At 54.7% G+C, this 26,272-nt stretch overlaps 1 protein-coding gene across 1 annotated transcript in view; it reads right to left on the bottom strand.

Annotated features, from left to right (window-relative positions):
• Positions 1-24,430, bottom strand: part of PCSK6 (proprotein convertase subtilisin/kexin type 6) — a 34,301-nt gene extending 9,871 nt beyond the window's left edge. The window contains exons 1-13 of the mRNA XM_034066033.1: positions 24,209-24,430; positions 18,773-18,877; positions 14,506-14,616; positions 13,839-13,982; positions 13,221-13,297; positions 12,575-12,663; positions 9,204-9,376; positions 5,445-5,657; positions 3,936-4,036; positions 2,293-2,396; positions 1,705-1,822; positions 517-705; positions 171-307 (exon numbers count right to left, since the gene is read on the bottom strand). Coding sequence (XP_033921924.1) covers positions 171-307; positions 517-705; positions 1,705-1,822; positions 2,293-2,396; positions 3,936-4,036; positions 5,445-5,657; positions 9,204-9,376; positions 12,575-12,663; positions 13,221-13,297; positions 13,839-13,982; positions 14,506-14,616; positions 18,773-18,877; positions 24,209-24,430 — 1,783 coding nt within the window. The remainder of the gene's footprint in view (positions 1-170; positions 308-516; positions 706-1,704; positions 1,823-2,292; positions 2,397-3,935; positions 4,037-5,444; positions 5,658-9,203; positions 9,377-12,574; positions 12,664-13,220; positions 13,298-13,838; positions 13,983-14,505; positions 14,617-18,772; positions 18,878-24,208) is intronic.
• Positions 24,431-26,272: the final 1,842 nt, after the last annotated feature.

The raw sequence follows: 26,272 nt of genomic DNA, 5'->3' as shown, positions 1-26,272 counted from the left end.
CCTTTTTGGCTCATTACGGTTTAATTTTGGAAACCTGGTGCTTGGGTTTGCTGAAAGCCATAAAACTCACAGCAAAAGTGACAGCCAAGCCAAGAAGCCTGCAAAGAGCTCTGGGGGCAAGGGGGACCAGTGGGTGCTGCAGGACATGGATGCTAAGGGGGAATCTTTACCTTGCACAGTGGGGTTGCGCACTTGGGATGGTGTGTCGTGGATCTCCAGGGTCCACTCCCCTGCTGCCTGCTCCCCCCAGCAGTGGACGGTCATGAATTCCCAGCCTTTGAACCCCTCGTTGGAGTGGTCAAACACCCTGCAATGATAATGCAGGAAACGTGACTTATTTAATGGGAAGACATAGATGGGGATGAAGGATTTTAGGCATCCTTGCATGCACCCACCCTTACCTGAAGCCCTCCTGCAGCTGAAACCAGAGCATGCCCCCTGCCTTCCCAAAACACCCATGGAAAAGTGCAGCAAATGCTGCCCATCCAAGCACCTGCTGCCTCCCCTCTGCTTTACCTGCGGGCAAGGAGCTGCGACCTGGTCCCTGCAGGAGAGATGAGGCTGATCTGGAGGTCTCCCCGGCGCGGGTGGGAGATGCTGAGCCTCACCACAACGTGCTCCAGGTAGAGCACGTGCTGGTCACGGTGCTCAGCACAGGCACTGCTGAGGGTGCTGGCACGCAGCACATGGTCTGCTCGGATGTACCTGCCAGGGATGGAGAGCATCGTATGGTCCACAGTGCTCCCAGTATCGTGGACACACAGTTATTGTTGAACCCGGTCTCTTACTGCTTCATGGCAAGAATCATCTCATCCTCCATTGCAGTACCATGTCCTAGCATGGAATTTGCTGAATTGCTCAATGGTAACGAGATGGGTTTGAGCTGCTGCTAAGATCTATGCCTTATGGGCTGCAAGGGCGCTTCTTTATTGTAATTATCAGTGCAGCGCTCCTCTCTGGGTTGTAATTAGTGTCTGTATCAGATAAATAGTTTCATGCACATACTTGGCTCCAAATTCATTCCTGCTTTGCATGCACAAGGAACTGCTTTGCTGATGAACAGCTCTCTTGCTCCACAGCCAGGCAATGGTAAACAAGGAGAGTCCATGTGGTCATATCCCTGATCCCACCCTTCAACCTAGCAAGGACAAACCTAAGCTGGTTTGAACCCGAAGCCAAACTCAAAGAGACCCCAGGCACTGGATATCTGCAAAGCCTTGCACAAAGCACCAGGTTTTGATGTCTTCCATCAAGATGAGATCTTTGAGGGAGGAGGGACCAACACATCTGCTCCTGTAGGACCCAGTGGGCAAAGTGGTTTTGGTCTCTCACCATCAGCCCTCAAAAATCCCCTGTTAGTCACCAGTCTGGGAAGCAAAAGCATGCAAAAGGGCAAAAATAAATCCTTTGCTGTCAAAGCTGATCCCAGAGGGGCTCCATGGGACCTGCTCCTCACCAAACCATAGGCACAGACCCCAGATGGGCACTTCTGGGTCAGTAACCAACAATGCAGGTCACTCTGACTGTAAAACCCATGAACATCACCTCGCCTGCACATGGACCCATCCCAGCCACCGCAGCTCCTGATCTCCCTTTCCAAATGGGAATCAGTGGCTGAGCCTTTGCACTGCAAGAGCCAGACCCACCAAAGCTCCTTCCCAGTGGCTGCATGCCCTGGGAGAGCTCCCATCCCACAACACTCACTTGGGCACCCGGTCCAGGCTTCCCACACAGACGTGCTGGGGAGGAACCGTCTTCCACTTCTTGGCTTCCACCACAATAGCATCTGCATCCACCAGACCGAAGCCATATAGATGGCTAACTGGAAAGAGAGAAGACTCAGAAACCCACTGCCTGCCAAGCAAGGATCAGGAGCTCCTCAGTGCTTGGTGGAGCATCCTCTGACCACCAGGAAGGTGCAGAGTTGACCCTGTCGAGGTACGAGATACCCCAAAATACACAGAGCTTATCACCCTCCCCAGACTGCACCCCAAACCCACACTGGCACCATGGAAATCCCATTTCTGAGAGCAGCCCACTGAAAGGAGCAGGCAATGCTGCAGCTCAGGACAGCACCCACCAAACAGGGCTCCCAACCATCCATCAAACAAGGCTTTCAAGCATCTTGCCCAACAAATTACTGCCCTCTCCTCCCTCTGCTCAACACCTTCATGGCAGGAGCACCCAAAGCAGCTGACAGAGACCATTCATGGTGAACACTCCCATGAATGAAGCCCTGGGGACCTTTATCTCCCCATCTCACCACGCCACCTCCCCACCATAGCCCCTCACCTTTGTGCCCTGCACCATTGGTCTTCCAGTCTGCCGCTCGCAGATGCACTGGCCGCGAGGTTTTGACCAGTAGATGCTGGACATCCCTCCAGGTGAGCATGGGGCTGCAATGACACATAGCTCATGGGATGGCTCCCATGCAGCAGCAGGGATCCCCACTGGGTTAACCCCCCCAAAACCCTCTTCTTTCTTGCTCCAAAAGAACATGAACTGATGATTTAGATGTTGTTGCCCTGCCTGGGGTTGGCCATCATGGGGTGATGCAGGGAGGGATGCCACATGCCCACAGGCATTGCAGGGTTTATACCTGACCAAAGCTAAGTAGCTTTGGCTGCCTCATGCTCTGAGGTATAACTGGAGCAAATCTAGAAGGTTTTCCCTATTTTCTTGCAGGAGATTGGGAATGAAGCACATCCCAAGGCATGGCACCAGGCTCGGCACCTCCCTGATACACAACACTGAGCAAACTTCCCCATTCCAGGAATTACAGCAAAAATTGCCTGGCAAAAACCCTTAGATTCCTCATTTAAGAGGAAAACGAAACCCAAAGTGTTTCCAACCCCCCTGCTAGACTGGGTTCATGTGAGGTTTGCAGGTTCAGGGTGCTGGACACTGAACACTGTGTGTGTTTTGTGCCTCCCCATCCCAAGACCCCATCCCAGGGATATTGCTGCAGAATTTCCCCCTCTTTCCTCATGCTCAGCTCTCCAGCATCACCAGCTGGGATTTATATTGATCTCGAGCAACATTTAAGACAAGAAATCCAATCTATTCCTTCTTGTCATAATGGAACACCCGAGCACCAAGCTCTGGTACTTAATGTTGCGTTTTATGCCTCAGCTAAACAATCTGAACATCACATCAAAAGCTCATCATATCTTTGCAATGGAAACAGCATCTCTGGAATCATGCTCACGTGAGCTGGGAACTGGGATTAAACCGGAGGAGAGGGACTGGAGCCGACCTGCTGCAATCACAATCCCTGAACGTGAGCACAGCGCTGCCCTGGGGCTTATTCCCAGCCTTATTTTTAGTTCCACCCCATCAAAGTAATAATAATCCCATTTTATTGAAGATAAAGATGCTCCATGAAGCAACATGGGGATGCTCCTGGGCAGGGGGACCGCAATGAGACCAGGATGGGGACAAGAGTCAAAGAGCAGCTTGTTTGAACTGGGGAGTGTGTCTCTGCCAGTCACACCATGTGGATTTTTGACATGATCCAAAAGCAGCCCTTTTCCCCCCAGAAAGGAAACCCTTGCTGAAAACCATCACTTCTACTGACATTTTCCATTTCCTTGATGTTTTCTGACATTTTTCTCCCAGGAAGTGTTTATAAAGCTCCTGCTGGAGCCAGCTGTCAGCAGTTTCAACGCATCAGATGAGAAGCCTGCCTTAATCTCACCAACCCCAACTCCTCAACACACAACAGCAAGTGAAGAATTAGCTCAATAAAGCACCTGCAGGAAGATTAGATGCAAAACAACAACGCTGCATCAAACCTTGCCAAAAGGAGCTCTTCGGAACAACTCTGCCCCATTTTGAGTCCCTCCAGAGGTTAAAACCCCAACTCCTGTTTCTGGCTTTGCTTACCAGGTATTAAACACGAGGGCATTTCCCTTTAACCATAAGGTTACACTTACTTTGCCTCCAAAGCCAAGGCAATGATGCCTGCGACCATAGGTGCGGATACGGAGGTGCCGGTGTGCCCATCGGTGCAGCGGTGCCGGAGGTCTGTGGTGACCTGTGGAGACAGGAGCTGCAGCATCCCTGCTTCCAAAGACGCTCCCAGCATGGATTATCCCCCATTGAGCACCCAGGTTTGCTTGGGATGCTGTCAGCTGGTACCCAACCCTGCCATGGCCCCTGTGCCATCAAGGTGGTAGAGCCCCCCTAAAAAGGGCTGCAGATAGATTTGGCACATGAGAATACATTTCCCTTTGCTCAAAGGTACAAAAACTATTTGGAAAATGGGGAAAAAATGTCAATTTAGCTGTGGATCAGCTGGGGAAAAGGCATGGATGGAGCAGTGAACTGGGCAGAGCTGCTGTGGGTATGTGCCTGTGGGTGCATGTTGCACTGGGCCTTATTACTTTAGTATTACTTTATTACCAGTTACCCCAAAGCTCCATCTCCTGCTGTTCTGCAAGGATTTCCATTTGCATGGGAAGAAAAAGGGGGAAAAAAGCCATTTCCAGCTTTCATTTCAGGACAGAGCTTGATGCTCGGGTACCAAAGGCTCTGAGGGAGGAGGTGGGCAAAGAGATGCTCCATCGGTTACCTTTGCTAAAGGCTCCTGGGTTTGGAGTTAACCTGGTGATTCCTGAAGGACGGAGAAGCCCCCATCTTCTCCGCAAGGTACCCCTGGACGGTGCTTTATTGCCCATCAGTGCTTCAGCAGCACTGGATTGGTGCTGGCCTCAGCCATGCAAATGCTCCCGAGCACCATATAAATGGTCCTTGGTTTTCTGGCTGAAAATGAATCTTTATGGGGCACAAACGAAACAATTTACCTGGAAAAAAATCCACTTTTTTTTGCCAAAAACCTTATTTGGGTGGAAAATTCCGCCCAGTTTGGTTTTGGTGCTGTGCTGGTGGCTGATGTTTTATAGCCTGAGGTACAGGTGATGCACTGGAATGCCAGCAGCGAAAGGCCTTGCTGTGAGGAGACCACAGCATGTGTTGGGACAGAGCAAACATAGGCTGGGCAGCAGGGAAAACAGACTGATCCACACATGCAGATGCTTTCAAGGGAATTCCTGGGCTCCAAACATTCTCTGTTCCCTGTCTGGGGCTTCCACATCCCTGCCAAAACACCTCCATCCTCACTCTTTTTGCTCTCTCAGACTAAAAAAACCTCAAAATTCCCTTATTTATTGAAAGCAAAGAACAGTGACCAAGTACTTTGGGGAACAGGTTGATATTTGCATGGGTATTCTCACAAACCTCCAGTCCTTTCACCCCTTTCCCATGGACAACATCCCCCAACCACATCCCCTATCACTTCCCAGGGACCACAGCAATATCAGACCCCCCATAAAGAAACACAAGCAAAACCCACTGCAGGTCTAAGAGCTCTTCCAACGAGCCATCATCCAGCCCAGCCACGCAGAAAACATCCAGGGAATGTTGAACATTGGGATGAAACTCACTATTTTCCGCTCATAGAAAGCCCCACTGCTGTAGGTGGTGGCCAGGGTGGAAGCACACTCCTCCAGGTACCAGGGCTTGTAGCCGTTCTCGGTGGTGCTGCTGATGGAGATGGTGTAGATGCTGTTGGTGTAGCCATCACAGGAGCAGTAATCGCCCTCTCTGCCACCATTCCCAGATGCCCAGACAAAGATGGACCCCAATCCCCTGCGGCCCTGCAAGGAGAGAGGGGACAGATGTGAGAGGAGGGGTTTGTGCAGGAGGAGAGGTCATTGTGGCATGGGGGATTGGGGGCAGCCCCTCCAGCATTGGGATGCTGTTGGTAAGCCTGACTTTGGGGTCTGGACATGGGGTTTGGTTACAGTGGAAGGACGGGTCCCATCCTGCCCAGTGCTCAGCCACCTGGAGCAGGTCCCACAGATGTGCCCCTCGGCTTGCCCAGCCCCAGTTTGACAGCCAGTGACTCCCTGTGAGGATGGGAGAGCCTCTAGTAATGGGGGTTTTGACATCTATAGGTTTTCCTGGGGGAAAACATCCCCTGGACCCGATGGTAACACACAGCATGGGATACATGGGATCACCCTGTGAGAGGAACTGGCAGGGGTACCCCCAAACCCCACATCTCCCTTGCCCCAAGCCCACAAACCCCTTATGAACCCATCTAACCCACCAGAAACCTTCCCCCAGCCTCACTTTTAGGTTCCTTTTGTTTTCCTCTCTTTAATTCCCAGCCTCTTTTCCCCTCCCCATCACTTGGCAGGAACATCAGATGGAGCCGTCCCCACCGGCTACAGCTGCAGCATCCCACCGGGAAGTGGGGGGGGGCAGGAGGCACCCAGACCTCCCCGGAGCAGAGGGAAAATCCCGCCCGGCAGCACCAGCCACACTGCCAACAAGGGGCCCCATGTGAAGCCAACAGTGGTGGGGTGAACCCCACTCACCCCTCCATCCAAACCACTGTGGGACACCCAGGAATAATGCGGCTCCATTGGGATTCATGGTCCCAAGGAAGGATTTTTGGTGACCTGAAGGAGTTTGGGGCAGGAAATGAAGAGGCTGGTTTGCTTCCATGCCCTGTAAGGCAGGGATCTCCGGGGAGGGAATGGTGCTGCAGGGCTTGGCAGGGGATGGAAGCATCCGTCATGGAGCAGCCCCATCCTCCCCATGGCTACTGCTGCCACGGAGGGATTTGGGCGCTAGCCTGGGCAGATCTGGTGTTTATCTCCCTCCCACTGCTCTGCGGTGGCTTCCTCAGCACAAACAAGGGGGAAGAAAGGGAAAAGAGCAGCTTTGCATGGCAGGAATCCACTGGGATGTACTGGGGGGGTCAAGCACCGGAGGGGAGAGGGATGGTTTATTGCCTGTCTCACCCTCCTCCTGGAGCAGAGGCTCTGAACTGAGCCTGCCCCTGGACACAGGGGCTAAGTCAGGCTCTTCCCTCACTTTATGGAAGCTTTCATTATCAGGGCTGCCTCCCAGCCCAGCTGGGAGGGTGTTTCCCTCCCCGAGGTCAGTAGAGCTGTCTGAGCTCTGCAAGGAGAACTGCAATGGCAACAGGAACCACTGCCCTGCCCCACATCACACAGAGCTCGACCCAGCTCGCCTGTCACCAAGCCTGCTGCTGGCACCTCCAGGCTGCTTTCCAGGCTTTCCTGGACCTCGGAGGCAGCAGTATCCCAACCCAGTGCTCGGCACAGCAGGGGTTGTCCAGCTCTACGCTACTAAAATCCACCCATCTCCAAGGATGACCCCAGCTGCATCCAGCACAGGCTTTCCTAATTCACTACCTGGAGGAATAAAACTAGGCACCGGTTGCTGAAGGTGGGCAGAGACATAGCAGTGATTTCAATTGGGATCAGACACAGAGCCCAGACCTCGCTTACATCCCACACCCAGAGCATTGCAGCCGCAGATGCCAAGGCTGCTTGATCCCAGTCCAAACCTGCTTCCCCATGATGCCCAGGCAGGGCTGCACTGGAGGGAAGTGTGTTCAGAGCCAGCAGTGTTGCACGAGGACACAGACAGGCACATAAATGACACTACAGCAATGCACACCCAACACATGGTAGCACTTCCCAGTGGAGCAAGAGCTCACCACACATTACATACAACCCCCTTGGACTGCAGAAGATCACCCTTTCCTCCCAAATGATTATCAATATTCCCACAAGCAGATCCCAGACATCCAACTTCTTCATCTGCCACCTTCCTAGTGAAGGGCTCCTGGCTGCTATAAAACCTGGATCTGGGCATCATTTAAACCACTGAATCCCTCCCTGTCCAAGGCTGGGGCTGATCCTGCTCACCCAGCAGCACATCAGTCGGATGCAGGATGCACAGCATCTCCCTGCTTCTGCAGCAGGGCTTTGGTGTTTGCCCAACGGCATTCCATGAGAGCCCAGGATAAATATCCCCTCGTTAGCTCAGGAACTAATAAGGTGTGGCTGGAGGAGCGAGAAACAAGAAGATGAATTACCCCAGCGCAAGCCTATTGCTAATAGATAAAGGTTATTTTAATGTTTCCATTAAAAACTCAATTTTAAGGATTTATAACTTGCTTAGAGCCGTTTGCATGGGCTAAAGGTGGCTGCTAAACATCTGCCTGCAGCTCCTCTCATCATTTAAGGAGAAGCTGGCAGTTAGGATCTGTGCATGAGGAATAGTGGGTACCACAAACACGGGTGGCAATGGGGGGACAGAGCCGGATACCCCTTGGGAGACAGAAGCAAGCATCCCAGAGCAGTAGGGCCGTGCTGGGCCAGGACCCCACTGCCTCTCATTTGCTCCCACATGGAAAAATAAGGTTTAAAAAGCAGCTTTTTTCCCCATATTTACACGGCGTGAACTCAAGGCACTTCAATGGGAACCTCGGCCTCACCGCCCCGGCAGGAAATCAAGTAAATAGTGGGAAAACCACTCCACCCTATTTATAGATAACACGCAGGCTGCATTGCCCAGCCCGAGAAGAGGCAGCAGGGGCAGGAGGGAGGCAAGGAGGGAAAAGGGGGGCTCAAAGCACAGCCTGAACCCCAGTATCACTGGGGACACCCATTGCAGAGCCCTGAGCTGCTCCAACGCTTACCCACAGCACCCACTGGGCTGCCAAGAAAGGACTTTTCCCAATGGTTTTAGCCAATATTGAGCATTTTTTAACGCACCCAAAAAGAGAAGAGGGGTGGGAAGGTTGGAGCATCCCCAGTGGGGACTGACAGCTCCCATCACAGCGGCTGAAGCCTCTCGCTGGAGGGCTTGAGGGACAACTACCTGAATTCCTCCTGTGTCCCTGTGATGGGACCCCCATGTCCCCCCAGTCATGACTCGTTCTGGGTGGAAAACCAGGGAAAGGCTTGGTGTGATGGAGACCCTGGGAGCAGACACAGGCAGCCTGGGGAGGGTGAAGGATGGGAGATGGAGATGCCAGCATCCTCATGCCAGCACCCAGGTGCACATTTCAAGGTGCAAAATCACCCTCTCCCCCCACCCCAAACCCCACTTTGGGTTTCTCAGCCCGGCAGAGCCTCACAACTCAACCTGGGGGCCCTCAACTCAACCTCCCACAACCACCCTCATCCATACAATCCACCGGAGCCAGGGAAAGCAAAGGGAACATCAGGATGATTCGCATCCCCCCCACCCCAGCCCTAGCATCAGCTCGGGGGGCCCCAAGCCAGACCCCAGGCCAGCCATGGCCAAGGCACGTGTTATTCCCCATGGGGAAGGGGAAAGAGGGCGAGCGCGTCTGTGCGCTGCGGGATCCACACCTTTTTAATGCCATGCTCAAAAGCCTGTTTGGCCAATAGACCAGGTCCATCAACTGTCTTCCCATCATCATCTGGCCCCCAGCTCGCGCTGTAAATGTCAATGTAATCGGGTCTGATGCCAAGCGACTTCGCTTCAACAACATCTGTTACATCGCCATCTAACATACGAATGCCTAAAAGCACAAAAACATCAGACATTAGGGCTTAATGGCTTGGATGAAAGTGCGAGGATTGCAATCAAAGGGCTTTGTTAACGGCAGCATGGCTCAGGCGAGCCTGGAATCGCTTCAACCCCTGTCCCTGCACACTGATGAGCCCGGCAGTGGGATGCTGGGGAGCTATTCTGGATGGTTTTCCATGCTGCTGGCTTATGGCAAGGGATGGGGAGGGAGGGATCAAATCCACTTCCCTCCATCAGTGGGAATTGGGTGGTGGGAACAGTGCTGAGCTCCCCAGCAGCAAAATCCACCCACTAAAACCCTTTCCCCCCTGCTTTAAATGAGCTAACTCATTTCTCTACCTGGAAGATAACAGTGTTTCCTAGTGCTCAGAGCCACCCAGCTTCAGGCACATCGGGATGAAGGTGCTTCCCGGGAGTGGGAATGACTGTGAACATGACTGTAAACATCCCTGAACCCCATCACTGCCCCAGTGATGCCAGTGGAGCCCAGGAAGGGGAGAAGCGCTACAGGAGCCCCAGACTGAAGCTTACACAGCCAAAATCACATCCAGGACCCCAACCCATGGCAGATCGACGATGCCACCTGGGATAACCACACCTGCACACCCCAACTGCTGCAATAGGGGGGTTACAACCTCCTGCACTCCCCATCACCCTTTCCCTACCGCATTTCCCCCTCCATACAGCAGACAGAAGGTGCCAGGTACCCCAAAAGGCTGCCCAAACCCAGCTCTTCCAGGAAAAGGGATGCTGGAAGTTTCAGCATTGCCCTTTGCAGCCAGGGAGAGTCCAGTTCATCAAAATGCATTTCCCCTTCCACATGTACTCCTCTCAAAGCAAACAAATGCAGGCAGATGTCATTCCAGCTGCAGCTGTGCTCTGGACACCAGTCAACTCAAACATCTCCTTCCGACCCTGTCCCCTACCAGCCAAAAACAAGCTCAGAAATACATAACCAGGGAGCAGAGCAGCTCCCAAGAAACTTCCTCCCTTTGTCATGTTAACGTGGAAAGATGAGGAGAAGGGCTGAGGAGCTGAGCCTGGGGTCTGAGCCACACTTGGCTGTGGCACAGCAAGCAAACCCAGCTCAGGGATGGTCTGTCATGCTTGCTAAACTCACCAGCAAGCCCAAAGTCAGTTTAAAGTCAGCCCAAAGTTAACTTGAAGTCAACCCAAAATCAGTGCAAAGTCAGCCCAAAACAGCCTAAAGTCAACCCAAAGTTAGCCCAAAGTCAAGTCATAGTCAACCTAAAGGTGCCCAAAGTCAGCCCAACGCCAACCCAAAGCCAGCCCAAATCTAGCTCAAAGTCAATCCAAGGTAACCCAAAATGAACCCAAAGCCAAGCCAAAGCCAGCCCATAGACAACCCCCCATGGTGTTGGAACCCCCCTGTTAAACAATGGGAGCACAGGAGGGAGTAGGGAAGGATGCTGCAGAACAACTGAGCTCTTTGCCACGCAGGGAGCAAGAGCAGCCTCTAAAGCAAGCATTTAAGGAGAGGGGAAATGAGGAGGAGGAGGAGGAGGAGGAGAAGGAGGAGGAGGAGGAGGAATGGCCCTCTCTGTTTCCTGAGCAGCAATGTATTTTGCCCGGAGCAAATGAAAAGCAATGCAAGAGCGCTGAAGAGCAGGCAGTGAAATGAGGTGGTAGCTCTCAGAGGGTGACAAATAGGCTTCCTCAACACGTAGTGCTCATTAATCGCTGCTTTATTTGTGTTATCCATCTAAAATCACTCTCTCTGCAGCTATAGTGTGTTTTCCTCTATGATCCCAGGCTTGATAACGGCTACAGATGTTATTCTTCCCCTCTGCCTGCTCACGCTGTGGGAAGCCCTGTGCCCTGTGCCTTGTCTTGCTCAGCACCCCCCAGTGCACCCCCAAGCACTCGTTAAAGGAAGCAGATTAAAACAAGACCCATAAGTCGTTATAAAGCCAACAAGTGATGCTCATCTCCAGGGCTGCTGCAGGGAAATGGGCTTCAAAAGGAGCATGAAGGCAATGGTCTGATCCTGCAGGATGTGATCTGCCTTAAACCCTGTGAGAGCTTTGCCTTGCTCTGCTGCTGCTTGGGGCCATCCTACATAGAGATGGATGGGATGGGATGGGATGCGGTGGGATGGGATGCTGTGGGATGGGATGGGATGCTGTGCCACAGCATTTATAGCCCCTACCATTCCCCCATCATCCCCTCTGGAGTTATTTCTTCCCTATGGGGATTTTCCCAGCACAGGGAACTGCTGAAGGTGCTTGGCCAGGAGCAGGACCCCCTTTGTGCATTGCTCCTGTGCAGACACAACCCTAATAAAGCCAAGAGAAGGAATTGAGCCCCAAATCCTCCCATGTGCATTGCAGTCCATGTTCCCAACAGAGACTTCTCCCAGCACTGGGATGGGTGGTGGCAGAGGTTGCAGTAAAAGCCCCTCTCCTATTCCAACCATGCCTGGGATGGAGCTAAAGCCCCCAGGGATGACCCAGCTCCAGGCATTTGTACCCTATATGATGGGACACAGCACTCCCAACCCAACACCCCCATCTCCCTGGTGGGTGCTGCACCAGCTCAAACCAGCTTCCAAAACAGCTGGGCTAATGCAGATAAGCTCTGATGGTGCTAATTGCCATCCAGTTTGGTCATAAACATTCATTTGCTTCCCAAGCATCATGTTATTTGAGGGACCATGAAAGGTCCCCCTATTGCACACAGCTCCAGCCCCACATCTCCTTGGTTTTCCCATAAAGGTGTTTTGGGGTTCCCCCAGACCCCCCTATCTGAGCAGCTCATCCACACACATATAACCTCCCAAACAACCAATTCCAGCTCTGAAGCTAAACCAGCACCACCAACCATAGCAAATGAGGCCACCCCAAAGACAACCCTCCCCAGAGCAGCCATGGACTTGTGGGGTGAAACCACCACATCCTCAATCCATGTGCATCCTAACGGCAAGGATGCAACCCAAGCAGAGGGTTTCCACCCCGGAACACACCAAGCTGAGGTCTCCTGCATCCCACATCACCCATCCTCCCCCAGTCCCCCTGGAGCTCCTGCATCCAGGGCACCAAGAGGACTCTCTCCTGGTGATGCTTGGGGGAACAGCATCCCACCACCCTCCCATTGGCATAGCCAGGGTGGCCGTGGTCCATCAGGAGGGACAGTGAAGGGCAGGGGAGCTGTGGGCAGGCGCCAGCCTCACCTCCGATGCGCGCGTTGTAGGCGATGCCCACGATGCAGTAGGAGTTGTTTGCTGCTGCTGCCACCTCCCCTGCACAGCGAGTGCCATGTCTGCAATGAGAAACCCCATGAGCTGATGTCCCATGGCAAGGGGTCCCTCCAGACACCCCCCATCCAGCCCAATGGTTGGAGCAGGAATAAAGTGCCCCAAGAGCTGAAAACCCCCATCCAAAACCAAGGGTTAGGGATGGAGGAAACTAACACAGGAAGCGATTTGCTGTTTGCTTTTCACACCTAGATGTGATTTGCTCTTTGTATTCCCACCAGGTGCCCATCCGGCTTTAACTGAAGCCCAGGGAGTGCATCCCAGCTTTGACATTTGCCACCCAACCCAACTCAATGGTTTAACCCCTGCCCACAGCAAGGACCCCCCCTGGTGCTGTCATTCAGTGGCTATGGGGTTCCTTAGCAGTTGGTGTGGTTGCCATGGGCTGGATTCCCATTAAATGCAATGACTGCAAAGCCCATAACGCAGCATCCTCTGCAGTGCTGGGGATGGGGCAAGGCCATGGACCTGGAAGACACCCCATTAGGGACACCTAGCCCCGGGGACCCGAGCACACCCCATCCATGCAGACACCAGCTCCATGGCAAGTAGCATCACATACTTATTCTCATTGCTGGCATCGTAGCGTGGAGTTGGGTCGTGGTCATTCCCATTGACATCATAGCTTGCAAGAGGGTCCTGAAAACACGTTGTCACCATTAGATTTGACTTACAACACAACATGGGACAAAGTGGTCTCAGCATCACCACAGTCCTGCTTCTGCCATAGCCAGTGGGGTGGCAATAGAACTGAGCAGGGCAGAAAAAGCCATTTCCCTCTTAGTTACTCAGGACAAATAACTTTGGGCTGCAGCCCTGAGTGTCCCCCAGGGGAAACATCCCATTACCTGAGGAACAGCCCCTCCAAACCCCAAACCCTGCTGGGTCCCAGACCACTCCACACCCCCCCACATCCATTTGAGCTGGGGCTGAGCAGATTCACGTGTGTTTTTGGCTCTGCCTTGGCGAGCCGGAGGGAGGAGGCTGCTTCCCAGGCAGCTGCAAAGGGAGTTTCCCCAAACCTTGTCTAAAAACCTCATTTCCTACTTAAAAACATCTTGTGCATGTTCTAAAATCCCTTTCCTCCCCATCTGCCAGTGCACGGAATGAGCTGTGTTTATACACATCACTGCTCCATAGATCAGTTCACTGCACCCCCGGCCCATGCACCCCAGCTCACATAGTTCTGCAGGAGGTCGGGGTGGTTCCTCTCTATGCCGTCGTCCAGGATGGTGATCACCACGTTCTTGCCGGTGTAGCCCCTCTGCCAGGCTGCCAGGATGTTCATCTCCGACCGGCAGCGGCTGCCTTTGTCACTGCAGTGCTGCAGGGGGAAAACACAGCTGCAGGAGGGCTGCGGCCCTGGGTCTGCCCATCAGCCAGCAGCCGGGCTGGGAGCCCATTTAATCAACCAGAAAGTACATTTACATCCCATCCCCTGCCATATAACTTGTAGATTTGTTGCAACTTTACTCCACTGCTCAAAGCCATCCGGCAGCCGTTAATCCAGGCAATGCTATCTCCCTATTATTGTTTTCCTCTCCCATTTCCCAGACCGTGGGCTCTTTGGTTCTGAAGTGCTCGTTTCCTTTCTGTGCTTCATTTTTAAATGAATTTCCCCATCAAACACAGATCGATGAAGCAGGCAGGAGAAAAATGATATTGCACATCCACGATTGCAGCTCTTGGGCTCCTGAGCCTCTGCTGTGCACATCATAGCATGGGGCTGCTAATGATGGTGAAGCCCTTCAAACCGGACTCCTCCATGTATTAATTTACCATTTCAAAACCCTGCTGCCAAGCACATTTGCTGATATTAGGCTGTTTCAGTGAAGATTGATACCCACCAGGTACCACATGTTGGGCCACACTGGGTCATTGAAGGGCAAGGCATGCGGCTCGCCTCGGACCTGCCTCTTCACCCGCCGCTTCACCTCCTGCTGCTGCAGCCAGTCCACCTGCGAGCAGAGATGTGGGTCAGCATCAGCACTGAAATGGGATGAGGGATGCAGGAGCAGCACAAATCACAGCCTGGACCCATCCCAGCATCACCCCATGCTCCAGCAAACCCCCGTCTCCTTGGCCAGGGTTGGTTGCAGAGATAGCAGCTCCTTTCGGGACAGAAAGGATGGATGGGAGATGGACAGGGCAAGTCCAGCTCTCTGTGGCCTCCGAGCCAGGGATCAGATTCCTCTCCCAGTGCAGCAAAACCCTGAGCATAAACAATGTCCCCTCCAAGCACATGCCTGAACCCCCACCCTGGCTTAACAGAGCTCTGAAGCACACACTGAAGTCCCAATGGAGACAAGCCACATGCTTCAGTGGTTACTCAAAGTGCTGGAGAAGACTCGGGTGCTTGGCTTGGTTTTGGGGCTGATCCTTCCCCCCCGGCCAGGAGGCACCAGGAGCAGCTCAGCCCCAACACTTCACTGCTCAGCTCCAGGGCTGCTCATCCTTCAGGCTCCTCCTGATGGAGCAATGTAAGTGGGGGAGCTTTACCCAAGCACAACCCATGCTTCCCAAATCCATGGGATGACCACAGGCTGTGGCAGCTCCTAAGGGATGTGGCCAGCTCCAGAGAGGCATTTCTGGCACCAGCTGAGGACGAGGTAACCTTGGGGCTGACCACTCTGACATGTGTTTGCATTGCAGTGGGGCATGACACACAAAGACATCAAATGGGAAATGAGCCGGAAAAGGCCAGGATTGGGAAACACCAGTGTTTGTTTGGCTGGGAGCTGCCTACAGTGCCAGCTCAGGAGCAACCACATCCTGTCCTTGGTGAGCATTCCCCCCCCCAGGCCAATCATTGCCCACTGTCCTGCCTTCAGGATGGAGATGAAACCCAGGCCTCCCAAAACCAGGTTATAAACCTAATTCATAGACCAAATCCTTACACATCCTTATAGTGGAGGGAGAAGGAAGCACTGGGCAATGAGCCGGGATGGCTCTGCAGCACATCCCTCCTCCCCAGGCGCTTTCTACCCAGCATCTCAGTCTCTTTTGGGAACAGCAGAGCTGCTTGTGGGGACTTTTCTATTCCTGCGAGCAGGAATTCATAAGGAAAAGAATAAAACTCCAAAATGCAAGTTTTTGTTGGGCTGGTTTGTGTAAAACCACCTTCCTCTTGCGCGGTTTATGGCTTGCTGCTCGGATGGAGGTGGATGGGGAGCTTGTGCCTATCAGGAAGCCGACAGCTTCCAGCCTGGAGCCTGGGATTTAAACACATTTTTAAAGCAATAAAACCACCCAACAAACACTGAAAGGAAGGAATATATCTATTTCCTAGGAAAATGAGGTTCCAGGCTGCCTGCACTGCCAGCAGCACGCTGCTCTGCTTTACAGGGAGGAATTCAGGCACTGGAAGCAAAAATACAACTTCATGGTCTGGTTAAAAATACCCCAAACATTCAACAGAGGATGTGGCCCAAATACCCAGCTTCTCTCCTTAAAGCAGCTCTCCTTGGCAGTGGTACCATGGGTCCTGCTGGCCAAGCCGCAGCTATCGCCTTTCCCTGCGGCTTTGCTGGATGCAGGGATCAGTATGGGATTGCACAGGGCTTTGCCAGGGGCTGTGCTGCTTCATGGAGACACCTTCATCTTCAGCAGGCTCCTGATGGATCCCAGCGCTGCCAGGTTCAGGATTCTTGTGTGGACACAGAAATCAGCATTTCAATAGCAGTGATTTCAAGGGGGATTTGCTAAATCCATGTGGTTGGGGTGTGGAGACAAAGGGTGAGCAGGAAGGAGCCTGAGGCATCCCTGCAACAGCTCCTGGAGCTTGGGAGACTGGGATCGGCTTCCATTACCCATCCAGGGAGGGAAAAGCTCAGAACTCCCTGCTCCAACCTCACTTAGCAATAACAAGGCCTCAGTGAGCAGTACCAAAGGACCCTGTGAGGAGGCATCACCAAGCAGAACCCCTTGGCCTTGCTGGAAACAGAGGGGCAGCTTTGGATGCTCCCCCTTGCTTTGGGGTAAGGGAGCTCCAGGGTAGCTCCATCAAACATGAAGCCAGCACAGGGGAGGATGCAGCTCCTTGTGCAGCCTCAGGAAAGTAATAGCTGCATTTATTCCAGTGGATGTGCAAGAATAAAAGCAGGGATCCAGGACAAACAGGATGACTCCAGCATGGGTTGGCCATAAAGCACAGCAGAAATAAGCTGGGTTGGGTTCATTGTGCTCCAGTGCTTGGCCAGAGGCACCCTCAATGGGGATGAAGGAGGTAGGATTAAGAGGGAGACTGAGCTGAGCTCTTAGGCAGAAGCTCTTCCCTGTGAGGGTGCTGAGGCACTGGCACAGGGTGCCCAGAGAAGCTGTGGCTGCCCCATCCCTGGCAGTGTTCAAGGCCACATTGGAACTTGGCTTTGAGGTCCCTTCCAACCCAAATCCTTCCATAGATCAGGAGCAGATGCTGCAGCTCAAGCCAAGGACCAACAGGAGCATCCCATGGAGCCAGGAAAGTTTACATGGATGAGAGCTGCAAGTAGAACCCATAAGAGGACATGACCCCTCTCCCTACCCCAGTGCTCCCCACATGGCTGCATTTGCCACATCCTTCCTCCCTTTCCATCACTTGGCTCACATCAGCCGCAAACAGAGCAGCCCCCAGCCATGGGGTCCCTTGGAGCAAGAGCAGAGTGGTCCCACAAGGACCAGAGCCCTGGATGCTGCCCCGTGTTCACTGGTCTCCCTTTCCCCAGCCACCCGCACCCTTGGGATGCGGGGCTTGCCCATGGTCCTGCTGCTGGACCCTGTGAGCCCCCATGGCAGAGCAGGCTGGAAACAACACACTGGAAACAATAGCCCCTGGAAGGCACGAACCACCCAACATCTGCAAACCATTGGATTTGCTGATTCTGACGGATTTCTGCAAGATTTGTTTCAATTTGCACTATTCCAGTTCTGTTTCATGCCTCGAGGTGAAGTTTTCCTGCATTGCACAGGCTAAGCCGGTGCAATTCGAATACCAAGACACCTCCGAAAGGATCTGCAAATGTCCCTGTCCCTCTCCCATGTGAAATGAATGCCAAAAGGTCCTGAACTCCAAGTGATAAACAAGGATTAAGAGAACAAGAGTTAATGGCTTGCAGTCCATAGAGCAAGGCAAGGTAAATGTTAATAAGACTAAAAGGCAATTGATAGGGTTTGCATTACAAATAGACTCATTTAAATGGAGCCATCGAGTTCAATTCCTCCCTTGCTGGGATGCCTGCACCTCCCCAAGGGCAAAGAGCTTGAATGAGAGCCCAGCAGGATTCCAGGGCACCCACAGTCCCCTCACTGTTGTTTCCCCCATGGGGACCCAGCCCCGTGTGTGCTCCTCAGAGATGTGCTAATACATCCCAGCAGCTCTGTGGGCAGCAGGGCTGGTGTGGGTATGGAGAGACCCAGATGGGACCGGTTGTGCTGAGTGGGTTGGGAATGCCTTGGGAAACAGCATCCCAAAGGTGAACAGGAGCACCCCAAGGGTGGCCGGGCACCGGTGCAAGCACCAGCACTGCAATGGTTCCTTCTGTATTGGTGGCCCCCTCTCCCCACACAAGAACCCTTCCCCTGTCCTGCCCTGCTTACCTTACATGGGTAAGCATCCTTACCCATGGGTCAGGCCCCGGCTGGAGCTTGGGAAGGGAAAGCCAATGCAGAGCCACAGCTCACCCAGTCCTGCCTGTCCCTCCCTGCCTTCTCCCCCCCACCCCATCACTTTTGTCAATTCAGCTGTGCCGAAAATCCCTTCGGATGCTTGCTCTAGGAAAAAGCAATGCAGAGCTATTGCCAAGGATTTCACACATAGCAACCATTGAGGCAGCGAGTGTTGTGGCAACTGGATCAACACCCTGACCAGGCAACAGCCTTTCTATCCTGGAAGGCTTTTCTCCTCCTTTCCTTCCTCCTGGTTTTCAGGCAGATGTTAGTGTTGAATCACTGCAAGTGTTTGTCATCACCCATGGATGTCCCCATGTCCAGTGAGTCACCCCAGGCATGCACAGGCCTGCAGCTCCAGAACGTCATCACAACATGCTGGGGCTCACCCTTGACCCACACCAAGACAATGGGAAGCAGGGACCCCCATCCCACAGAGGCTGGGGGACCCCAGGCTGCCCGGCCCCATACCTTGGGGTCCATGCGGAGGAAGTTGTGTGGTCCCCGGCTGCTCAGCGTCGAGCGCTTGAATGTCTTGCTGTGGTGGAAGTGGTAATAGTCCTCCAAGCTCCCGATCTGCAAAAAAGAGAGGGTTTTCTTTAACAAAACTTAAGGTTTCCTGTGGTTTACCCCCATTTCAGTGCTGGCAACATCCCTTTGTGCTGCACTGTTCAGAGTGGGATTCAGGGAGGGGATGCAGGATGCTGGCACTTGGTACCACCACCATGGTAAACAGCTCTGCACCGGCACAACAGAGCCCCAGACCCATCTGTATGAGTTCTCACCCATTAAAAGCATCTTTGCAAACCACCTTTCATCAGCTCCTGAGCAGAAACATGAGCTCAAGATGAGCTCAGCAGCAGAGCTGGGGCAGCTGTGCCTCATCCTCCTGCCTCTCCCCACCCCAGCAGCACCAACATCCCCATAAGGGGAGGTGGATGCGATCCCTGCGGAACACTGGGATGCTCCAGGGAAGCCTGGATGGATAGTCTGGAGCCAGGGACAGCAGGAGTCAAATAAAACAGTATCATCACCAAGCAAACCAACCATCCCTCCCAAGGGATGTACAAGGCATGCCCCAGCCTGGAGTCCCTCCCATCAGGAAGGGCAGCCCCACTGGCTCCCTTTGGCTCAGGGCAGCCCCACACTCCTCTGTTACAAGTTTTTGCCCTTATTTTGCTTGCACAGAGCCAAAATGTCCAACATTGGCATGAAAACAGCATCCTGCCAAGTGCCAGGCGCTGTACTGCCTCCAGCCCTCTCATCCCAGCAGCCGGAGATGCTGCAACTCCTCTTTTTCCATCCCAAAGGCACAGATCAAGTCCAGGGATGCACAATGAGCAGGGCGAACTCAGCCAGGAGCCACATGAAAAGCATTCCACAGGGATTCACAGCCACAGGGGTGGGAAGGACCCAAGAGCTGCACTCACTGCGTGTGGCTCCCAGGTCACACCATGTCCGTACGAATCGGTCCCTGCTGTAAAACCCCTTTTAGCTGAGGTTGGTTTCCTTCCTCCCCCCAAACCCCTGCCCCATGGGCAGGAGCTGCAAGGAGCCATCAGCAGCCCCTGTGCCTGGCTCAGAGGACCAGGGACAGCCATGCTATGAGCCCCATCTCACACCCAGGAGCCAGGGTGATGTCCCCAAGGCCAGATCAGGGCTGGCTGCAGTGGGACAGGGGAGAGCAAACAGGTTTGTCTGGACTAGATGCTGACAACTACTCACATTGTATCACACTTGATACCCTGAGATGTGCCCCTCATGAGCATGAACTATCTGATCAGTTCTGCTTTGACTTCCATGCCTTTCACTGCCATTAGTGTGAGCTTTTGTGATTTGCCTCCAGTCAAGCTCATTTAAACCCTTCCTCTCCCCCATCACCACCTTGTTCTTTGCATTACAGCACAGGTGGGCACTTCCCTTAACATCTACACTTTGCCTATTGCAGTCTGCATTTGGCTTTTAAAACCCACTCCTCAAATCCACTTGTGCTTTGGAAAGGGAAGGAGGATGCTCCAACCTCCCCGTGTTTTAGGGAAATCAGAGAGGGCACAGGGCTTTTGTGATCAATGCAACATCACCATGCAAGGCAGAGCAGCAGGAGGACAGGGAGGGTGATGATCCCATAGCAGGCTCTGGGCACCCAGTGCTCCAGGTTCTTCATCCACTTGGATTTATGGAAGGAAAAGTAAGGAAAACCTCATGTTGAGGCTAAGGAAAAGGGGTTCTGCTCTGAGCCAAGGCTGGGCCTGGTGCCCTCCAGAGGCCTCCTTCCACATCAGGGATTCTAAGGAGAAAACCTTTAAAATGCCCTTTTTTTAGTGGAAATCATTTGTTCTCCTTGTGGTCAGGAGGGTTCACAATGCAACCGCTGGGATGGGAGCACTGGAGACTCCCAGGAGTGGGGTTTTCCCCTGCATACAGCACCAGCGAATCCACAGCCCCACGGCCAGAGGGATGGGGAAGCTGGAAAACCCAATGGAGCACCCAAGAGGCCCATAGCAGCACCATGGCCCTTCCTGACACCCAGGTCATGCCCATCAGCTCCGGACCAGCCAGGAGCCAACTGCCCATGGTGAATGGTCCCAGCTCCAGCCACAGGAGATAGCCCAGGTTGCCCCCAGCTGCAGTTATGAAGCCCACCAGACCACACCAAGCAGCTCCAGGCACCCTCATTCCCTCCCCAGGTGCATTTACAACCATGAACCTTGGGTTTTGAGGCTCCTGGCTTACAACAAGAGCATCCACAGGAGCTTCCCAAGGATCCATTCTCATTTCCCCAATTGATTTGCAGTTTGGGGCTGAAGTTTTAGGGGCAATTTGAGGTTATTCCAAGGCAATTTGAACTCAGACCTCAACAACCAGGAGGAGGTTTCCTTCCTTCCTGCATGGGAGGCAGAGGAAGCACTGCTCAGCTGGGCTGCACGTGGAGCAAGCCAAAGCAATGCCAAACACGTTTTGCACCCTGCGAAGCCGTCATCACTATGCCAAGGGTGTTGATGTTCCAAAAACACACTCACTTGCCAATGTCATCTGGCCAAATGGGGAGGAGCTTGAAGCTGAAGGAGTTACTCATGGCCCCAGCAGGACACAGGTGGTTAGAGATGGAGATGTATGGCAAAAGGATGAGGCAATGAGCTGCAAGGGGAGAAACCCTGTTTGGATATAAAGGAGGGTGACACACACAGGCCCTGAGAGGTGCTGGGATCTCCATCCTTGGAGAGCTTCGGATCTCACCCAGCTGAGGCCCTGTACAGCCTGATTTAGCCTCAAAGTTAACTGGGGAGGCTGGACCAGACCTCCATAGGTCCTTGCCACAGGGATCACTGAACAAGGACAGCTCTCCACAGCACTAAGTGGTATGATCCAAAGGAGTTTGGCCACATCCCAATCTCCTTTCCCATCCCCCTTTCCCCTCAAATCCAGGTGCCACCAGGGCAGGGAGAGGCACCCAGGGATGCCCATGCAGCAGCACCCAGCAGGATGAGCCCTGCCCCAACAGCCATTAGCACTTCCAGTTCGTGGCTAATGAGAGATGGCAAAGGAGAGCTGGACACCACCGAGGGCAGTCAGGGCATTGCTGAGCCCATTTCTTCCTTCCCCAGTCAGGGAAGTCCTCCAGGATGTCACCCAATCCATCCCATTCCCACAAGTGTTGGCACTGGTGCCCTCCAGGAGGCTGGATCCAGCTGGGAAGGACATGACTGCTCCCCTCCTTGGGACACCATCCATTCCCACTGGGGATAAGGGCTCCAGGCACTGGGCCTTCTGGAATGCTGTTCTCAGATGGCCACACCAGACTGGGCCAAGGACCAAGCCCAGAACCATCATTCCAGCATCCCCCAAATGACAGGAATCCAAGAAAGCTCCAATTGCAGATCCAACTGAATCCTGCCCAACTGAATCCTGCCCTACTGAATCCTGCCCTCCTGCCCTGCAGCTGGCACTGCTGAGGACTGCTGCAAACCCTCCTGAAATCATAGCATCAGCCAGGATGGAAAAGCCCTTTATGACCACCAAGTCCACCCCAACCCCTGTCCCTGTGCACAGCACTGGATGCTGCACAAGGAAAACCTCACATAAACCCCATACCCAGGATAGGAACAGGCTCTGCGGTGCTGGCAGCGCTTGGGACACCAGCACCGCACAGCCCTGGGCCGGGGCCTGTTCCTGCCTGCCCAGCACAGCCCATGGGGAGGAAGGAGCAGGAGTTGGGGGTGTAAAAGCTTCTCCCTTTGTCCGATTGTTCACATCACTGCGATGGAAGTTGACGTAAATGATTCCCCAAGGGAAATGTCACTGCTGTGACCCGGAAGGGTTTTGGAGTGTCTTGGTGCATGGGTTGGGCATGGGAACAAGCAGGGACAGGTCGGACTGGGGCAGACGCTTGTGTGTGCAAAGCACAGCGATGCCTTTGGCAGGCAGGAGCAGGCACCAGGTCCCTGGCACCCGGTGGGTCACCCTGACTGTGTCCCCTCTCCTCCTCCACCCGCACATCTCCCCAGGGCAGGGGGATATGCCCTCAGGAAGGGTTTTCCAGCAGGATCAGGCCCATCCCACCGGGAATAACGTTACCCCCAGCAGCAAAGGACCCAACGAGGGACACACACAGAGCCCTATAAGCCCCATGCAGACATCACCCATAAGCGCACACACATGCGGGGAAAGTGGTTCCAAGGGTCCGGCCCTGGGCTCGCTCCCATGGGAAAGGCCGGAGGGGCTCGCGGAGCAGGAATGCTGAAGGAGGGCGTTGGGAGCAGCTGGGGAAGCCCCAGCGGTGCAGGAGCTCCCGGGATCCGCAGGAACACCCTGATGCAACCGCACAAGTATTTCCCTTGCTCTCCAGCCTGGGCTGCCCCGGAACGGGCTCAGCGGGGTGGGATGGGGGCTCCGGAGGGGCCACAGAGTGCCCGTGAGCCAAAGGATTCCAGCGTCACAGGGAAAGGCAGGATGCTGGGAGGGAAGCAGATGCTCCAGCAGGGAAGGGACACGGCTAAAACCCCAGACCAGGAGCTGACGTTAGGCTGATGCAAATCGGGAGAATGGGAAGCTCGATCATGATATCCTCTGGCTGAAGAGGGATAAACACCAGAAAGCCCTTTGGGTTGCACAACCACATTCATGCAACCCTGCGGTAGAAGCATTGAATAATACAAGTGATTTTCCCCTTGGTGGGACAAGTCAGGCAGAACAGGTTGGAGATGGAGGGGGGGATGCGAGGGGTGATCCCCACGGGAGGTCACAGACACCGGTGCAGGAGGCAGTCCCGATTCAGCCTTTAACCCCCCACCGAAAGTGTGTTTACGCAGCAGCCTCTGGCTTTAATTACACTTAAAGGGAGGGTTGCGATCTAAAGCAAGGTTATAATTTACGGTGCAGGAGCCACCTTGGGCAGGCAGACACCCTGCAGTGCCACCCAGCCAGAAAAGCGCTGAGCACAGGGTGATAACTCGGCAGGAAGCTCCGAGGACACCAGCGAGGAGCCGGCGTTAACAGAGAGCACGAAGCAACCGAGAGGAACAGAAACGCTCAAAGTCGCCTTTAAACCACCCGTGTGTGGCAGGGGCTTGAAAGCAAAAGTTCCCTGTGCTCCTAAACCCTCCCCTAAACCCGGGCCGGAGAGTCCAAAGTTTGTTAAATCCACAAATAGAACTTCCCAGGATGGGAGGAACTTGTGCAATCCCAGTCGCTGCGGGAGCGGGGTCGGAGGGGCCCGAGCACCCCGAGGAGCCGCGGCCGGTTCAGCCGGGACCGGTGCGGTGGGAGCCGGGGCCGGGCTAGTCCGGACACCCCCGGGGCAAACCGGGGCTGCGGCGGCACCGGGGCCCATCTCCCTGCCCCGGGACCCCCGGTACACCCCCCCCAACACCCCGCAATGCATCCCCGCTCCCAGCACCTGCCCCTTACCTGCCCCAGGCTGATGTACCCGTAGGCAGCAGCGACGCGGGCGGCCTCGGCGGGGCCCCCCCGCACCCGCACGGCCCAGTGGTTGGTGTAGACGGTGCGGGAGGGCTCGGCCGCGGCTCCGCACCCGCTCAGCGCCAGCGCCAGCGCCAGGGCCAGCAGGCAGAGGAGAGCGGGCGGCGGCGCGGCCGCGCTGCCCGGGCCGGGGCCGGAGGCTGCGGGCATGGTGCGCTCCGCGGAGCCGGGCTGGGCGGAGCGGCCGAGCTGCGCCTCTTAAAGCGGCCCCGGAGCCCGGGGGGGCGGGGGGATGCTCCGGGGTGGGGGGGAGGGCCCGGCCCGGCGGCAGACACGGCGGAACGGGCGGACGGGGCGGGACATGGACACCCCCAACACCCGCAGCCCCCCCCCCCGCCTGCCCGATGCTGATCCCCGGACCCCCTGCACCCCCGGTGCGGCTCCGAGGACACCTCCTGGCACGTCCCTGGTGAACCCCTGAATGCCCCCGGACAACCCCCCCTGTACCCTCCTGCATCCCCCGGTGCTGCTCCCCGGAGCCCTTCCTGCATGTCCATGGACAGCCCCTTGTACCCCGCTGCGTTCCCACTGTGTGCTCCAGTACTGCTCCCCTGACAGCCCTCTGCATCCCCCCATCCATCCCTCTGAGTAGAATCATAGAACAGTTAGGGTTGGAAAGGACCTTAAGATCATCCAGTTCCAACCCCCTGCTATGGGCAGGGACACCTCACACTAAACCATATCACCCAAGGCTTTATCCAACCTGGCCTTACCCCTCATCATCCTTTGTGCGCCTGCATCCCCCCTGACAGACCCTCTGCAAGCCCTCAGCATCCCCTCAGCCATCCCATGGCTCTGCTCCGAGGTCTGCCCCCCGCTGTGCAGCCAACCTGAACCCACCCCCCCCACCTCCCGTAAGCCCCTGGCACAGACCCCCTAGGTACCCTGTCTGCATCCTCTCCATCCCCATTCACCTGTATCCTCACAGGCATCTCCCACTGTGCTTCCCTCTACATCCCACCACTGCCACCCATACAACTTGGGCATCTCCCCTGCACCTCCCACAGTGCACCCATCACTCTGGCACCCCTCCCGCACCCCCAGACTGGGGCTCCTTGTGGGCTCACAGGGGCAAGGCTGATGGGGGAATTTGGAGGCAGAACTCTGGGCAAGCCTGGCTATGGTGGGCACAAGGGGAGCCATTGGAGCAGGCAGAAGGGCTGGAGCACTGTCCTTGCCTCCCACAGACGCCATTCAGAGGACAGCAGAAAGCTGGTGGGGTATTAGAAAACAGGCTTTGTTAGGGAGAAGGTGGTGCTGGAAACAAAGGCCGGGCTCAGGAGCGGGTCAATGATGCTCTGTTCCACAGCCCTCCCTGCCAGCGCAGGCAGAGGCCAGCAGGAAGCTGACAGCTGCTGAGATGAAGCCATGTTTCACACACATCACATCCGAGCTCCACTCTCATCACATCAGAACTTCACCTCCGTCACATTGGAGCTTCAGATCTGCCCCTACACAGACCCCAGGACTCACAATGCCCAGTAATGAGCACTGCCAGGCCCTACAGCTACAACCACAGGCTCCTCCAGTCGGGATGGCCTTGGGGCCGCTGTGAGTCCCACAGTGGGTCTATCTCCCAAGCCCTGACAAGATTTGAGGGGCATTTTGGGCACAAACCCCTGCTGCCAACCCAAACACTTCCACAAGTGCCTTGGGGCTGCCCCAGCCCCATGCATCTGAATGCAAACACCTTCACACCTTCCCAAAGCTTTGCCAAACCCACCTGGGGTATCACTGTGGGTACCAGTCACAGCATGTGGGGGCACTGGATCCATTTGCTTGCATTAGGGCTCATCTCACCCTCTGGGCAGAAGCGATGGTTTGTGCATGGCCATTTCTTCTGATTAAGCAGTGAAGGATGGTTCCCATTAGAACAAGCCTGCTGCAGATCCAGTCCTCTCTTCCCATCTGCCTTATGGGCTTTTCCTTGTGTTTCCCATTGGTTAAGGTGTGTAGATGGATGAGCAGGGCTGGAGGGTTGAGCCTGCTCTG

Source organism: Melopsittacus undulatus, chromosome 9, assembly GCF_012275295.1.
Source record: "Melopsittacus undulatus isolate bMelUnd1 chromosome 9, bMelUnd1.mat.Z, whole genome shotgun sequence".
NCBI classification, from domain to species: domain Eukaryota; kingdom Metazoa; phylum Chordata; class Aves; order Psittaciformes; family Psittaculidae; genus Melopsittacus; species Melopsittacus undulatus.
Note: the sequence above shows the minus strand (reverse complement) of the source record. Positions and strands in the feature narration are given on the sequence as shown.